Genomic DNA, 15,626 nt, shown 5'->3' with positions numbered 1-15,626 from the left:
GCCTCCTGTCCCTTCGCCCTGAGCCTGAGGCTTTTGCCGTGCTGCAGCTGCACTGTTTGAGGCGCTCGCCACAGCAAAGGCCTGTGTCTGTGGGATGGCTGGCTGGTAGGAAGCTGCTTTTCATTCTGTGGTGATCTGGAGGAACAGGTCTAGCTGAACGATTGCTGATCACCTATTGTGACTAGATGCTGCTGTTTCAGAAGAGTCAAAACCTTTCCTACAGTGTCTCTGTGCCATTTGTGGTAAAAAGGCAGGGACTCTTCACTTCTCTCTCCTTTCCCAGGGGTTCGTTTCAGCAGCTCAATGGGTGCCGATGAAGTAAAAGCCCTGGCTGCATTAATGACATACAAATGTGCCATAGTGGGTAAGTACAAGAGGAATGTAAAGCGTGTGGAGACTTGGGCATGGGATGGGGCTGTGATACAGTGAGTCAGAAAAGCTTGTTAGGTGCTTTGAATATCAGAAGTGCTCCAGAAGTGCAGGATGTTCCTCTGGGCACGGATGTGCGAGGGCAAGGCTTGCTGCGGCTGCAGAATACGCCACTGGCAGTCCGGGATGTTTGTGTTAATCAGGGAGCGTCAAGCATCGTGCTTCTCAGATGCAGTCTCTGTGCCTGGGTTGTCATGGATTCAGCTCTGGCTGGTGGCGTTTGTGGCAGGCTCAGGGCCCGTATCCTGTCCTGCCTTTGGCTCTGCTCCGCAGAGGCCGCATGGCATTAGAGAGGAGCCATGTGTGGGGTCGGGAAGCGCTGGCCCCATGCCTGGATTTGCCAACAAGGTCACGATTGCCGTAGTCACCTCCTCCCCCGGGAAGCAGATGAGCTGGCAGAGAACATCTGTCTGCCTTACCCGGTCTTTTCCAGATGTTCATTTTGGTGGTGCCATGGCGGGTGTGAGGATTGATCCAAGTAAATACTCGGTGAGTTCACTCCTCTCCTTCCTCCGCCGACGGCCCATAACTCACGCTCCATTTGCACAGCCCTCCCTCTCCGTGTGTATCACAGCGGTGCACTCTGACAAGCGGGGGGAGATGTTTGTGGTGAGTAACACTCACCCAACGACTGTGAAAAGCAGCTTCGGGTGGGAAGAGGGGTGGGGAGCTCTGGTTTATGGGTCAGCGCATCTGGCCAGAGACACGCTGAAGGAGTCTGGAGTAGGGATGCTCCTGCCGCTGCCTGCTGTGCTGGGGGAAGGTACAAATCAGCGAGGGGTTGGAAGAGCAGTGAGCAAAGGCACCAGGAGTTCACACATCTCTTTTTTTCGATCCAGGGTCCCCAGCTGCTGTGAATTAACTCCCTGGAGACGTCAGGGTGTGCCCTGCACAGGCAGAGCAGGGCAGCTGCCGGATGCTGCACCATGGCTCTGTGATTTTTCTTGGGGCTTGTAGTAACAACTGTGTTTTGATGTTCTTGCACAGGAACAGGAGCTGGAGAAAATAACAAGGCATTTTACTGTAGAAATGGCCAAGAAAGGATTTATAGGTGAGAGTGGTTTTGTCCCAGTTCTGTAAGCAGTGTGTGGCTTGCAGGCAGGGGAGCGGGCAGTGGCTGCCTGGCTGGGCAGGCACAGAGGCTGCCGCTCCCTCACTGCCTGTCAGCAGCACTCTCTGCCCTGGTGCTCTGCTGTCCGATCGCCATTTTGCTCTGCTTGTGCTGTGAATTTGTAGCAGAAGGAGCCTCCTCCAGCACCAAGCACTGTGGGGTCTGGCCCAGGGTGTCTCCCAGTTACTGATGGGCAGGGCCTCACCTGGGTGTTACCCTCATTCCTGCTGGCCTGCAAAGTCACAGAGAGGAGTGAAGGTTTATCCTGCCTCAGCGTGTGACAGAGAGCTCAGTGGGTGCTGGTCACAAGGCAAAGACCTTTACATTCCTCTTTACTTGAAAGTATTGAGAAGGAACACAACAAAGACCCTGTGAAAGCCAGTTATTCATGTCTGAGAGAAGCTGAGGAGACCCTGGGACATGGGCAGCACCACGCTTTGCTCAGGGGACTCCTTGGTGTGCCCAAGAGCATGACCAGCCTGCAGAAATCACCTGGCTGTACAGAGCAGAGAATCAAATTGCAAAGACAGGGTTTGACAGATTTCTCTACCTCCGCAGGGCCTGGGATTGATGTGCTGGCCCCTGATGTCAGTACTGGAGAGCGGGAGATGTCCTGGATAGCTGACACCTACACCCACACACTGGGGTACCGGGTAAGCTCTGACAGTGCTGGTTTGGACCCCGGGATGCTGTGGGCACTACGAGGGTTTGTGCCCAGAGGCCCGTGCCAGTGAGTTGCTTTAGGTTTAGGTGAGGCCTTAACCTTCTTTCTCCCCACCCCGGCCTCGCAGGACATCAACACCCAGGCGTGTGTGACAGGAAAGCCCATCAGCCAGGGAGGCATCCATGGGCGACGCTCCGCCACGGGGCGAGGGGTCCTGCATGGCATCGAGAGCTACATCACCAACACAGACTACATGGACTGCATCGGCCTGAGCCCCGGCCTGCCCGGCAAGACCTTTGTGCTGCAGGTGAGTGCTCAGCCCAGCCAGAGCTTTGAAGAGGACACTTCCTCGGGACCTTTCTGCCCCTCCTCTCCAGAACAGCTTTCAGCCTCAGCTCCTGCAGTGCTGCCTGGACATGATTTCCCAAATCTCTCCTCATCCTGTGACAGCTGGCACTCGTTTGAGCAGTCTTTCAGACCTGCTGTGTGTGGATCAGTTCCTAAGAGCTGATCTCTTAGAAACCCGAATCAGCAGCCCAGGGGTGCTGCACTGCTCAGTCGGCACAGGCATTCCCAAGGTTTCTCTGTAGCCATCCTGCCTGAAAACGCTCATAAAATGGAAGCTGCGACTGACCCTCACCTGTGCAGCAGGTAGAGCGGCGAGGTGGCAGGACACAGGGGACTCTGCCAGACTGGATGGAAAAAGCCAACCCCAGCGACAATGTCACGTTTCTGTCACCTCCAAGCCACTCGTGGCAAGCCGTCATGTTACCCATGGCAAAGGTCCTGCTTGTGGGTGCAGCCCCCATCTCTTCTGGGTGCTCTGTGTGTCTGGCCCATGCTGGCCTTGCCTTGCCCAGCGGCCTGGGAGCTCGGTGGGACCCAGAGGGTGCCAGCCCTGCCTTTCCCCTCTGCTCCCAGGAAGGAGCTTCCCTTCCCTGCAGCCCAGGGCCTGCTCACTGCTGCGGTGAGGTGCTTCCCCCTGCTGTAGCTCCAGGAGCTCCTGCTCTCGGCCAGGCACTGCTGCCCCGATCCACTGCCCGCTCTGCCCGCAGCTGCCCGTTTCCTGCTGAGGCCACTGCTCTCTGCAAGGGAGAAATAAACTGGAAACCACGCAGCTGAAGTCTTGCCTGTGGCCAGCACTCTGTGCTTTCCTCCGAGCGCTCGCTCCCCGACGCAGCTCCCTGCCGCGGGGAAGAGGCTTTGAACCGAGGCTGTACCGGCGCTGCTGCCCGCAGTGCCCTCGGGAACAGCCCTGCTTTTGCTCATCCCTTTCCTCTCCGCACATCCTTCTGCTTCGCTGATACGGCAGAGAATGAGAAGGCTGACGTCCTTGGCTACTGTGTGTATAATTTTGCTGTGTTTGGGAGCTGTTTTTGCAGTCTCAGGAACCACTGTTGCTTTTAGGAGCTTTACCAAGCTGGCAAGTGCTTTGGGGCACACGGTGCAAAACCATCTGTTCCCGTAAGGAGAGCTGAGCTACCCCCACAGCCCTGCCCTGTGCCGGTGCCGTGGCAGCCGATCGCAGCCCCTCAGCGTGAGGTGCCGGAGGATTGCTCGGATGTGCCTAGACGCTGTGTGGTACCCACCAAGGGACTGGGTTTCTCACTGGATTTGTTTTCTATCGAGATCAGCTCTTAGAAACTGAATGGCATGCTGTTCTTGGAATATCACGTCCAAGAGCTCTGGAGGTGATAAAGACAAGCTGAGCTGGAAGTCCTTATCCCATGGGTTCTGCTTTTCACAAACCTCTAACGAGCCAGGGAGATCTCTGTCCTTCCACGTCCTAGTCTCCATCCAGCCAAAACATTCACCAAGAACTGCTAGATCCAGGGTTCCTATTTGTGCTTCTCAGCTCAGGCTCCTGGGAGGGGGCTGTTACCAGAGCAGCGGGTCTGTTTGCAGTGTTTGTCCCCACAATTCCCCTCTCCCCAGACCGTCTCTGCTCTGTGTTGCTGTAGGGCTTTGGCAAAGTGGGGCTGCACACCATGAAGTACCTGCATGAGTACGGAGCCCACTGCATCTGTGTTGGGGAGACAGATGGAGCCATTTACAATCCCAGAGGCATCGACCCCAAGGAGCTAGAAGACTATGAGCAGGTGAGTCGAGCCCAGTTAACCCAGCTCCTGTTCTTAGGGGAGGGTAGTCAGTGCCTGTCTCTGAAACACCCACAGAGAAGGGGGCTGCCCCTCATCTCCTGCAGAGCCCAGCTTTGAGGGCAGTGCTCAACACTGCCAGTCTGGGCCCAGCAGGACTCTCCTGCTCATTCCAGGGTCACGGCACCATAGTTGGCTTTCCAAAAGCAGAGTCCTACAACGGCAGCATCCTGGAGGTGCCCTGCGACATCCTCATCCCTGCCGCTATTGAGAAGCAGCTCACAGGGGAGAATGCACCCCGGGTGCAAGCAAAGGTACAGAGCACTTGTGCTGCACACTCCCAACAGGGCCTACATTGGCGTGCGAGTGACAGCAGCCCAACCAAACCTTCGTTTTTGGCACTCAGCACCCCAGGGATGTGTCCCATCACTGCACTGATAACTTGCCTGCTGTGCCAGAGGGACAGAGCGTGAGGCAGAGGTGGCAGATGGCATAATTTAGGGGAGGAGAAAAGCCTAAGCCCTTCCCTTTGCAGGCAGGGAGCAAGGATCGTTGGAGTGACCTTTGCTGGCTCTTCTGGCATCCTCAGTCTTCATTGCTCTATCAGATCCTCCTCCCAGGGAAGAGGAGATGATACCCTTGAAGGTACTGGATGTCACAGTGTTGACACTGAAAATCATAGGCAGCAGATAAGAGTGAGCAAAGCAGAGGACTGCTACAAATACCAGCTTCCTCCCTTCACTGTGAGCTCCAGGGACCGAAGGACAGGGCGTACTGGGGCCTGGGACTCTGTCACAGCCAAGGTCTTTTTCAGGCTGAGCCCTTAATCATTCTGAGCGAAACACGAGCTCTGAGCTTTTGCTCATCCTGAACAGCTCCAGTGGGGAGGCGAGTGCCCGGACCCCTGTCACCAGAAACGGCCTGGTGGGGGAATTGCAGCACCAGGGGAAGCAGCCTGGCGCTGATTTCTTCTTTTATTTCTTTCACCTATGTCACCTCTGCTCTGCTTGTGCTCTCAGATCATTGCAGAAGCTGCCAATGGCCCCACTACACCAGCAGCACACGAGATATTCCTGCAAAGAAACATCCTGGTCATCCCGGTATGTCCATATGTTGTCAGCTGCTGCAATGTGGATCTAGCCAGGCTCTGGGACCAGGCAGCGCTGATGGTGCTGTCTCAGTCAGCCTGTTCCCTGCCTTGCCCCCAGCTCCTGAGCACTTCTCAGATGCTGGTTTCCCTTCTGAACCCTCCTGGTTCTTGGCTGCAGCAACGATAGACCATGGGGCTCCTGGCCAGCACCAGGATGTCCTGCAGCCACTGGTGGGCCAACAGCAAACTGTGCCACATCAGACGGGGTGTCAGAGCAGATTGTGTCTCTGCTCAGAGGCAGTGCAGAGCCACTGTGGCTCTAGGATTTGGCCATCCAAGTAACCTCTGGCCTGTCCCTGAGGGCAGCACCCAGGGGTATGGGGAGGGACCCAAGGCAGAGGAGGAGAGATCCCCAGATCGGTCATGGGTCTCGGGGTCACCCTAAGCAGCAAATCTGAAGTATGTACTGCCCTTGGCAGGACGTGTATGTGAATGCAGGTGGTGTGACTGTATCCTTCTTTGAGTGGCTGAAGAACCTGAACCACGTTAGCTACGGGCGCCTCAGCTTCAAGTACGAGTGGGACTCCAGCTACCACCTCCTGCAGTCAGTTCAGCACAGCCTGGAGCAGTGGTTTGGCAAGTCCAGAGGGGAGATCCCCATCATCCCGTCCCCACAGTTCCAGGCCCATGTGACTGTAAGTGCCTATGACTGTGAAGGGTTGTCCTGGCTGACCTGTTTCCCATTCCCAGATGCTCCTGTCTGCTGTCTCCATGCTGAAAGCTGAGCTTTGGCACACACAGAGCCCCCCATGCACTCATCCCACTGATGGAGGGGATGGGATGGAGATGCCGTGTTTGCTGGTACCATCTGAGGGTGCTGCTGGGGGCTGCACAGGGTCCCTTAGGAGCCATGTGCTGGATCCAGCTGCACCTGTGGGGGTCCTGCGCCAAGCAGAGGGGCTGTGTTTGATAAATGGGTTTGGGGGGCCAATCTGTAGCCTCTCCCACAAAGGATTCACTTGTTCTCCCCCTCAGGGTGCCTCAGAGAAGGACATTGTGTATTCAGGACTGGCCTATACCATGGAGCAGTCAGCCAAGGTACCTCCGAGGGCTCTTTGCCTCACCCATCCCTGCTCATGGGCCCCTTGCCTTGCTGCAGAGGCTCTGTGCTGTATCTGAGGGGTGCCCATGCACAGCACCCCATCGCCACTCCTGGCAGGGCAGCACGAGGCCCAGTGGTGGCTGTACCCATGCTTTGGGCAAAGCCTCGTGCTCTGCGGTGTCCCTTGATGCTGCTGGGTCCCTGCCCCTCTCTCTGTTCCCGCAACCCCCTGTGCCCCATTTCCAGAGTTGCTCAGATGAGCCGGGGGTGCAGTGCTGGGGGGGGGACTGTCTCGTGCCACCCCTCAGGGAGGCTGCTGCGCTCAGCAGTGAGTGCCTGGAGCCCACCTGTGTGGGTCTGTCCCCAGGGGAGCACTGTAGGGCAGCAGTGGGAGAAGCAGCTCCAGACCCGCTCGTAGGTGGCTCCAGGTCTTACAGAGCTGCCCCCTTGGTCGTTTGGCATGGGGGTGACCTCTTCCCCCTTGGGTGCTCCTGGGCCCTTGGCCTGGTGCTCACCCGTGTGGGGCTGCCTGCACCCTCCTCACTGAATCCTCTGCGCCCCCCTTGCCCCCAGACCCTCCCAGCACACACCGCTGTCACAGCTCTCCTCTCTCCCTAGCAAATCATGACCGTGGCTGCGAGGTACAACCTGGGCCTGGACCAGAGAACTGCTGCCTACCTGTGTGCTCTGGAGAAGGTGTTCACTGTGTACAATGAGGCCGGTTTCACCTACTGACCCAGCACCCGGCAGGGCTGCCCCGGGCCTCGCTGCCAGCCGCACGGTGAGAGTCACAGTCCTTGCTGCAGAGGGACACCATGTGTGGTGTGGAGGGGACACCCTGGTCTCTATAAATGGTTGGTTTGAGCACGTTCTCTCTCTCTACTGCCTGGCTCTCAGCTCTCCTGGGCAGGGGACTGTCTTCCCCCACACCCGCCCTGCCCCAGCCCCTTTACAGCCTTCTGGACACTGGAGGAAGCCGTGTTGATGCTGTTTTGGGTCTGCTTGCCCACAGCTGGCAGAATTGGATAAAGGAAGGAAAATATACAATTAACTCTAGGGGAGGGGGCAGCCCACAGCACAGCCAGCCCCAGGAACAGCCGTCTTGGTCCATTTAATAATGTACAGTGGGCGCTGCAAGCACTGCTGCAACTGGCACAGACACGGGGAGCAGAGCCAGGGCAGGGATTTGCAGGCATCAGCAAACCTGTTGTGTGTCCGTGCTGACTGCTGCAGCTTCGCTCTTTGCCGGCAAAGCTGGCGAGCCAGCACGAGTGGGGGATTTAATCTGATATTCATGGCAGGGAGAATCAGTGCAGGCTCTCACCCCAGCCCATGCTGCAGCCAAGGGACTGGAGGCTGGCTGGGCACTTGGGCTGTGTTGGTGGCCCTGCCCCAGGGGGGGCCGAAGGCCCAAGGACAGCACTCTGGGGTGGGCACAGGACCCCCTGCTGTGGTGGGCATCGCTCCGCGGTGCGTGGCAGCCAGCTGCCCTTGCGGTGGTCACGCTGCAGCTGAGCGAGCCGCGGGTGCCAGCCATGTCCCCGGCCCCCTGAGGGGAGCAGGGTCACGCAGGAAGGTGGGGATGGCAGAGGAGAGGTTCCCCATCGCTCTGTGCTTCTAGCATGAGGTTGGGGTGCATCTCTAGGAGGTACCTTACAAACAGCAGCACATCCTGCTGCAGGGAGGACTGGGGAAAGCCTGTGCCCAGCACCTGAACCCCCTCTGCTAGCACAGCCAGCATCTGCGGGGAGGGAACCTCAAACCCAGGACTGTGTCTAGTCTTGTTCTCAGCCCCAAAGGGCCCCTGCATTCACCTGCGGCCGCAAAGCACTGCAGCCAGCACACAGGCTGGTGGCACGGGGACAGGGCCTGCTCCCCAGGCCTCAGCCAGAGTGTGGCTGGAGGCCCAGGGCACGGTGACCTGCTGCTGACACAGCAGCGAGCAGACAGGAAGGCATCTTGTCCTCACGAGGACCCAGTCCTGCCCACTCCCCCAGACTAGACTCAGCTAGTCTGCCCCAGCCCCTCATTCCTCTTCCCAAAACTCCCCCTGCCGCCAAAGCGCAGGGCCACCCCTCTCCCCAGGGAACCCACAACCAGGACCAGGGGGCTACAGACAGGAGTTGGCTTTATTCACGGACACGGGGGCAGCTGTGTCACTGGCAGCTGCCCTCGTATTGCACATCCAGCGACGAGGGCGGGGGGATATCCATGCCACGTCACAACACAGCGTTGGCACTACGGGACCTCGGGGAGGGCGCAGGCACCGCCACCACCCAGCAGGCTGGGGAGCGGGCTTGGGCGCCAAGGGTTCACAAAGGCAAAAGACCCGTCCACCCATAGATAGAGAGAGATATATAAAAAAAAATAGTTCCACAATGACCAGAGCAGAACCACAGGGACACGCGTGCAAGCAAAATGTACAGCAGCCCGCGAGCAGGTAAACATGCTTTGTACAGACACAGACACACCAGGACGCAGCCGGGGTTTATGGCGCTGGGAGGGATACAGAGCCACAAACCCGGGCTTCATGGACACACGCACGCACACACGCACACCAGCCCCTGCGGGCAGCGCCCACGGCTCGGGCACGCGCCGGGGCTCGGGGGCTTGGACATGGCGGGTTTTTCTCACTGCTAGACACGGTACAGAGACACGGACACGGTCCCTTGGAACGGAACTGGAGGAAGAACTCGTGAGCGAACGGGGCAGGGGCACCCCTGCTCCTCCCCGGCATGCGGACACCGGCCAGGGCCGGCTGGGGAGGAGCAGGGGGCTACCGGCGGTTCGTTGTGCTGCTGGTGGAAGAGGCGAGGACGGGGATCCATTATGCCTCTGGCTCGTATTCCTGGTATTCCTCCTGTGGGGTGGGGAAAGAAAGAACAAGTGAGAGAGCCCAGGTTGGGCACAGAGCCCCTGTCCACCCCAGCCCCGGGCCAGCCTGCCCGAGAGGCTGCAGGCCTGCGTGCATGGGGCACCTGGGAGCAGACAGGCTCTGGGCTTTGCTCCGGACAGCGATGGCCACCGGTGCGCTGAGCGCTGGCAGCCCATGCCCTCCACAGCACCCTGCACCCCTCTGCCACCCCATCCCCTCACCTGCGGGGGCTCCTCGTAGTTCTCCCCCTCTGGCTCCAGCAGCGGCTCGACCAGCGGCTCCTCAACAGCCTCCTGGGCCACCTCCTCCGGCTGGGGGTGAACCGGGGGGTCAGTCCCACGCAAACAGCCCCCTCACACATCACCCACCCTCCCTGTCCCTGCCAGATGCGGGGTGGGAGGACCTGGCAGAGACCAGCAATGCACCCACAATATGGGGGGCTCTACATGGGGAGCATCAGTTGGGGGGTGCAGCAGGCACCCCAGGCACACACCAGCCCACCAGGCCAGGAGGTGACAGGCGGGGCTCTGTGGGAGCAGGGTCTGGGTGTGCGTGTCCCCACACCGCTCCCAGCCCCGGCCCCAGGCAGGCGATGGGTGCTGGCACCATGTGGGTGCCGGGAGGGGGGGCTGCGGGAGCATCCTGCATCCCTGTCAGGGGTGGGCGGTGCTGGGTAACCCCTCCCCGGGGCTGGCAGAGCGGCTGGCAGGAGGAAAAAGGGGGGGGGCAGCCGATTCCCCCGTGCAGCGGCGGTGGCCTCATTTCTTCAGCTGATGCTATTTTTGGGCTAAGCTGGAAGCCGACGGCTCACGGGGGGCGGCAAGATGCGAACCCCGCCGCCCCTCCCCACCCCTGCGCTCCCGCAGCTGTCAGGTCACCTCGCAGCCGCTGGAGCGATGCGTCGCCGGCCGCCATGCAGCAGCCCGCGCACGCACACGTCCGCAGCACCCGCACACGCAGCCGGCACGCGTGGGGCAGTGGAGCCTGCCCGGGGCAATTGGGGACCCTCGGGGTCCCTCCCGCGAAGCTGGGGAGCAGCCGAGGGGCTCCCCACCAAGCCTGGGGAAGCACCAGCCTCCCCGCAGGCATGGCAGCGGCCGGGGGGTCTCACCTTCAGGTCCGCAGGGAACTCCTCCTTCTTCACCAGCCCAGTGGCCGCCGCGATGTTGCCCGCGCCCGAGAATGCTGCTTCACCCAGCTGGGATGCCTGCTCCTTGGCTTTCTCAGCCACTGCAAGAGCCGGGGGTGCCCATCAGTGCCCCCCTCCCCGTGCCAGGGAGGGGTGCCCAGCCGTGGCTCCATGCCCCACACCACACAGGGGGGTGCTGGTGGGGGGGCTCTGGGCAGGCTCAGGCCCTCCCCGCCTCCCTGCCCGGGTGCTGGGGAGGGGAGGGGGCCGGGACGCTGCTCTGCAGCTGGGCAGGGAGTGTGAGCAGCCGCCGCAAATCCTTCCTTGCGGGGCCCTGTTATATAAGAGGCTTTAGCCGGGTGACATCAGCCCCTCAATTAGCCTCTGATCTCGTTAGCGCGGCCACGCTCTCGGGGCCAGAGGGGTACCGGGGCAAGGAGCTGGAGGAGACCATACCTGAGGTGACGCCTTGCACCACGCCTTGGGTTTTACTCCCTGGGGGTAGAAAGAGACAGAGTTGGGGTTAGAGGGGCCAGTGGCCGAGCTCTGCCATGTGCCATGCCCAGGACCCTGGCAGGGCTCTAGGAGCCGGGGCAGCATCCTGCCCACAACCCAGGGCAGCCAGGGGGGGCCAAGCACCCACCCAGCTCCCCGCAAGGCTCCTCCGGTCCCTGCAGGAGCCCGGCCTGAGATGGCACAAGGCCACCACCATGTGCCAGGCAGGACAGAGACCCTGGGGCCCAGCGCCATGCCGGGGCACAGTTGGGCACGGTGAACACTGGCCGTGCCATCGAGCAGAGCGGGAGCTGGGATCCATACGCAGAGCTGGGGCCAACATGGCATGGGAAGCCCCACAGCCGGAGTGCCCTGGGGCCGGGTGCTGCCGCTGGCCATGCCACCCTGCCAGGCTCCCTTCAGGCAGCGTGACTCTGCCCGCAGATGCCAGGATACCCCCCAGGATGGGAGCGGGGTGTCTGCGATGGGGGCAAAGCCAGGGGCTGGGCAGCTCCTGTAGGATGGGGCCTCAAGGCACTCCTTGAGCTGCTGGACCCCTGTTCCAGGGCATGCACCCCTGGGCAGGGGTGGGGGTCCAGGGCAGGCACCCACCACTGCCCAGAGGAACAGCTGCAAGGCCTCAGCCCTCCCGCAGAGCTGGTGCTCCCCGGAGCGGGACAGAGCCCCAGCCCTGTGCCCTCCCTCCCGCTGCAGGCAGGGGCAGCCTCAGCTCCCCCCTGAGCAGCCCACCACCACAGCCGGGCACACTGCCCGCCCGGGAGCTGCCTGCTCCCTGCCTGCGAGGTCTTCTAGGACTTGGCCCGAATGGACCCCAGCCCCGAGGGGCAGCACGAAGGGACCCCCCCAGCCGCCGGCTGGGTGCTGGGGAGATGTCGGCAGAGCCGTGGTGTGGGATGCGCTCCAGGACACGGCCTCTCCGGGGGGACAAACGTGTTCCCAGTCCCTCTGCTCCGTGCCGGGCACATCCCAGCGCGGGGGTCACCACCTCCATCCTGCCCCAGAGCATCCTCGGCGAGGAGCCACGGGGCCCTCGGGCTCAGACCGCCGGGGGCTGCAGGGGGCCCGGTCCCCGGGGGTCCCACCCCCTCAGCCTGGGGATCAGCTCCGACCCTGCCACTGCCCGCGGGGCACCATCCTCCTGCCTGCACATGCCCTGCGGGCAGGGGCTGGGCAGAGCACTGCGGGCACCGGCCCTCTGCCCCCGGGCACCCCGCCGGTAGGGTCGTCGTGGCGGGGAAGGAGAGGGGGGGTGTTGGGGAGCGGGGCCGGGGACAGGTCGGGGGGGGGCAGGGGGATGGGCTGGAGGACGCAAGGGCAAACGCAGGATCAGGCAAGGGCAGGCAGAGGGGGCATGCAGGGGACGGGCAGGGATTAGCCGGGGGACAGGCAGGGAGCAGGCAGGCCAAGCCGGCCCTTACCGACATAGAGGACCCCCTCCTTGGTCTTCTCGGCGGCCTCGGCCACCCCCTGCTTGGTCTTCTCGGCGGCGGCGACCACCCCCTCCTTGGCCTTGGACAAGCCCTTCATGAACACCTCCATGGCGGCTCTGCGGGGAGAGGCCGCACGGCTTCACCCCGCCCCGGCCCCCCCCGGCCCAGCCCGGCCCCGCTCCCGCCCGCCCCGCGCATCCCCGCGCCCCGGCCCCGCCGCCCCCCCCGGCCCCGCCGCCCGCCCGACCTGGCTCGCTGGCGGCGGGGACGGGCGGGCCGGGCCGGGCCGGGCCGGGCTGCGGCGGGGCGGGCTCAGTGCGGCTGTGCCGGGGCCGCGCCGCGATGCGCTGCGCCGCGCTGCGCCGTGATGCGCGGGGGGGACCGGGGCTGAGCCGGGCTGAGCCGTGCCCGGCCGTGCCGAGCCGTGCCCGGCCGCCCCCGCCCCGCCCCGCCCCGCCCGGCAGCGGCACCCCCGGCCCTTCGCCGCCCCAGCCCGCGGGCTCCTTCCCCGCACGGACTCGGCGCCCCCGGGGCGCTCCCACCGCGTCGCACCTTCTCCCCGTCCCCACCCGGCCTGATCCCGTCCCACGCGGCCCCCACGCTGTCCTGGCCCGGTCCCCATCACGTCCCATCCCCATCCCGCCCTCTCTCTGTCCCATCTCCTCCCGATCCCAGTCGCACCTCGTCCTGATCCCATCCCCTCCCCTCTACAGGCTGTCCCCATCCCATCCTGTCCCCTTCCCACCCCTGCCATGTTCTGCCCTGTCCCTATGCCATTCCTGTCCCCCATCCCCCTCTCATCATGTCCCTCTTCCCACCTCATCCCACCCTATTCTCATCTCACCCTGTCCCCACCCCATCCAATTGTGATCCCATCCCCTCCCCATCACATCCCACACTCTCCCATCCCATCCCATCCCAATCCCATGTTGTCCCCATCCCATCCTCCTCTGATCCCATCCTCCCCATCCCATTCCCACCCCGCATCCTGATGCCATCCCCCCCTGCCCTGCCCCATACCACACCACCTTGATCCCACCCCACTTTACCCCATACTACCCCCCCATCCTGATCCCATCCCACCCTGAGCCCCTGGCCTCATCCCTCAGCTCCCTGCCCTAGGGGGGGTCCCCCCATCTCCCTGCTCCCCAGGAGGGGCAGGCCTGGCACCCCCTCCCCAGCACACAGCCCTCCCACCCCACCAGCTGCAGCTGGGACGGCTGCCTCATCCCACCCGCCTGTGGGCACTTAAGAGCCGGGGGCGGCCGGGGGGGGCCTGTGTTGGGCAGGATGGCTACGGGGGAGCAGGTGAGTGCTCTCTCTGGGGGCTGGGCCTGGCAGCAGAGCCCAGGCAGCCATCCTATCCCCTCGGCTGTGGGATCCATGTCATGGGGGGGGGGGGGGGCTGGGGGGCTGCAGGCTCCCTGCTGGGGTGGCCATGGGGCTCCTCGAGGCTGTCCCTCCTTCCCCAGAGGAGGCAAGAGGAGCGGCGGCGGCGAAGGGCTCAGCAGCGAGAGCTGCTCCTGGCAGAGAGCCTGGGCAAGCACCCCCTGCAGAACAGGTATGGGGGGGGGGGCTGGCCATGGGCAGCTTCTCCCAGTGCTGAGAGGCAGGTGCTGGGGGTGGAGGGGGATTCCAGCATGGCTGACCCCCCCCCCCCCCATCTCCCCTCCCTCTCCAGGTGGGCACTGTGGTTCTTCAAGAATGACAAGAGCAAGATGTGGCAGGCAAATTTGCGCCTTGTCACCAAGTTCAGCACTGTGGAGGACTTCTGGGCGTGAGTGTCCCATGGGTGGGCAATGTCCCCCCTCTGGAGAATCCCTGGTGGGGGGGGTCTGGGCCAGAGGAGGGTGCTGGGGGTCCCTGAGACACCACTTCTCACCTGCTTCTGTGTCTTGTCTCTGGCGGTGCAGGCTGTACAACCACATCCAGCTTGCCAGCAAGCTCACGTCTGGCTGCGACTACTCCCTCTTCAAGGTGAGACATCCCCTCCGCCGCAAGTCCTTCCTCAGAGCCCCTTGCAGCACCCACTGTTACGGGGACACGCTGGGTGTCAGTGGGGCTGGCAGGGTGCCCTGGCCCTGGGGCAGGAGGGGAAGCCTGGCTGGGTGCTCACAGCACCCTGAGCTGTCTCTGGCCGGGTGCTCAGTGCCCCTGACCATCCCCTTGCCCGTCCCTAGGACGGCATCGAGCCCATGTGGGAGGACAGCCAGAACAAGCGCGGTGGGCGCTGGCTCATCACCCTGGCCAAGCAGCAGCGGCACACCGAGCTGGACCGTTTCTGGCTGGAGACGGTGAGTGCAGCCCCACTTGGGCTGGCCTGCAGGGTCCTGGCAGTGGTGTTTCCCCCTGCCCCAGCGCTGAGTCCCAGTGGGGACTGTCTTGGGCCCCCTTTCTCCTCCTGGCAGCTGCTGTGCCTCATCGGAGAGATGTTTGATGAGTACAGCAACGAGGTGTGCGGGGCTGTCATCAACATCCGCGCCAAGGGGGACAAGATCGCCATCTGGACCCGGGAAGCGGAGAACCGGGAAGGGGTCACCCACATCGGGTAATGCAGCTTTGGGGGGGGGGGGGGCTGTGTGGGGCCAGGTTTGGGGGGAGAGGGGTCCCTGGGCAGGGAGTCAGTGGGAGAAGTGCTGCTGTGCTGTTCACACAGCCCCTTCCCTCCCCCAGGCGTGTCTACAAGGAGCACCTGGGCCTCTCGCAGAAGGTGGCCATTGGGTACCAGGCCCACGCGGACACGGCCACCAAGAGTGGCTCCCTCAGCAAGACTAAGTTTGTGGTGTGACTGCGGGGGGAGTGGGGTGCTGCCTGCAGGGTCCCCCTGTCCCATCCCACAATGAATGGCTGCAGCTGAGCGTGGTCTGTGTGTCCAGGGCTGGGCCAGGACTCTTGCACCCTAGGGTGGCTCTTGCTTGGCGGGGGACCCCTGGGAGGGGGACGATGTGTTGCCATATCCTGTACCTGCCCGCTAAGTGAGAGGGGCCAGGTGTATCCCTGTGGGCTTGGGGCACGGCGTGTGTCCACCTGCCTCTGCCAGTGCCTGGGACCAGTGTCCCTCTGCTCTGGGGTTCTGGAATAGTCCCCAGGAAGAAGCTGGGCTCTGTCCTCCCCTGGCCAAGGCACGGGCACAGCTTGCTGCCCTGTGAGCCTGGGTGTGGGAGGGGGTACCAGCACCCAGCTC

The 15,626-nt window shown here is 62.8% G+C and overlaps 3 protein-coding genes across 3 annotated transcripts; 2 read left to right on the top strand and 1 right to left on the bottom strand.

Moving 5' to 3' along the window:
* Positions 1 to 339: 339 nt before the first annotated feature.
* LOC141949579 (glutamate dehydrogenase 1, mitochondrial-like) lies at positions 340 to 7,227 on the top strand. Its single transcript, XM_074883366.1, has 11 exons — positions 340 to 364; positions 863 to 918; positions 1,417 to 1,480; positions 2,099 to 2,193; positions 2,332 to 2,511; positions 4,166 to 4,303; positions 4,477 to 4,614; positions 5,320 to 5,400; positions 5,870 to 6,085; positions 6,426 to 6,488; positions 7,111 to 7,227. Exons 1-11 carry the CDS (start codon positions 340 to 342, stop codon positions 7,225 to 7,227), a joined length of 1,173 nt encoding a protein of 390 aa, XP_074739467.1.
* A 1,376-nt stretch (positions 7,228 to 8,603) lies between these two features.
* On the bottom strand, positions 8,604 to 12,832 carry SNCB (synuclein beta). The gene is made up of 6 exons (XM_074883863.1): positions 12,690 to 12,832; positions 12,431 to 12,558; positions 10,953 to 10,991; positions 10,479 to 10,597; positions 9,589 to 9,678; positions 8,604 to 9,352 (listed from the first exon to the last, which is right to left on the bottom strand). The coding sequence occupies exons 2-6, from the start codon at positions 12,549 to 12,551 to the stop codon at positions 9,320 to 9,322; spliced, it is 402 nt and encodes a 133-aa protein (XP_074739964.1). The 5' UTR covers positions 12,552 to 12,558; positions 12,690 to 12,832; the 3' UTR covers positions 8,604 to 9,319.
* Positions 12,833 to 13,732: 900 nt separating this feature from the next.
* On the top strand, positions 13,733 to 15,286 carry EIF4E1B (eukaryotic translation initiation factor 4E family member 1B). The gene is made up of 7 exons (XM_074883862.1): positions 13,733 to 13,750; positions 13,915 to 14,003; positions 14,124 to 14,219; positions 14,356 to 14,419; positions 14,623 to 14,736; positions 14,851 to 14,990; positions 15,116 to 15,286. Exons 1-7 carry the CDS (start codon positions 13,733 to 13,735, stop codon positions 15,228 to 15,230), a joined length of 636 nt encoding a protein of 211 aa, XP_074739963.1. The 3' UTR covers positions 15,231 to 15,286.
* Positions 15,287 to 15,626: the final 340 nt, after the last annotated feature.

This window comes from Strix uralensis, chromosome 14 (assembly GCF_047716275.1).
Source record: "Strix uralensis isolate ZFMK-TIS-50842 chromosome 14, bStrUra1, whole genome shotgun sequence".
Taxonomy (NCBI): Eukaryota; Metazoa; Chordata; class Aves; order Strigiformes; family Strigidae; genus Strix; species Strix uralensis.
Note: the sequence above shows the minus strand (reverse complement) of the source record. Positions and strands in the feature narration are given on the sequence as shown.

Coding starts and splice junctions, on each gene's coding strand:
- LOC141949579 (XM_074883366.1), top strand. CDS start 340: ATGACATACAAATGTGCCATAGTGG. Junction 365..862: donor ATACAAATGTGCCATAGTGG/GTAAGTACAAGA, acceptor GGTCTTTTCCAG/ATGTTCATTTTGGTGGTGCC. Junction 1,481..2,098: donor GGCCAAGAAAGGATTTATAG/GTGAGAGTGGTT, acceptor CTACCTCCGCAG/GGCCTGGGATTGATGTGCTG.
- SNCB (XM_074883863.1), bottom strand. CDS start 12,551: ATGGAGGTGTTCATGAAGGGCTTGTCCAAGGCCAAGGAGGGGGTGGTC. Junction 10,598..10,952: donor GGTGCAAGGCGTCACCTCAG/GTATGGTCTCCT, acceptor CGGCTCTTGCAG/TGGCTGAGAAAGCCAAGGAG. Junction 9,679..10,478: donor AGTTCCCTGCGGACCTGAAG/GTGAGACCCCCC, acceptor GTTCACCCCCAG/CCGGAGGAGGTGGCCCAGGA.
- EIF4E1B (XM_074883862.1), top strand. Junction 14,420..14,622: donor GCGACTACTCCCTCTTCAAG/GTGAGACATCCC, acceptor GCCCGTCCCTAG/GACGGCATCGAGCCCATGTG. Junction 14,991..15,115: donor GAAGGGGTCACCCACATCGG/GTAATGCAGCTT, acceptor TCCCTCCCCCAG/GCGTGTCTACAAGGAGCACC.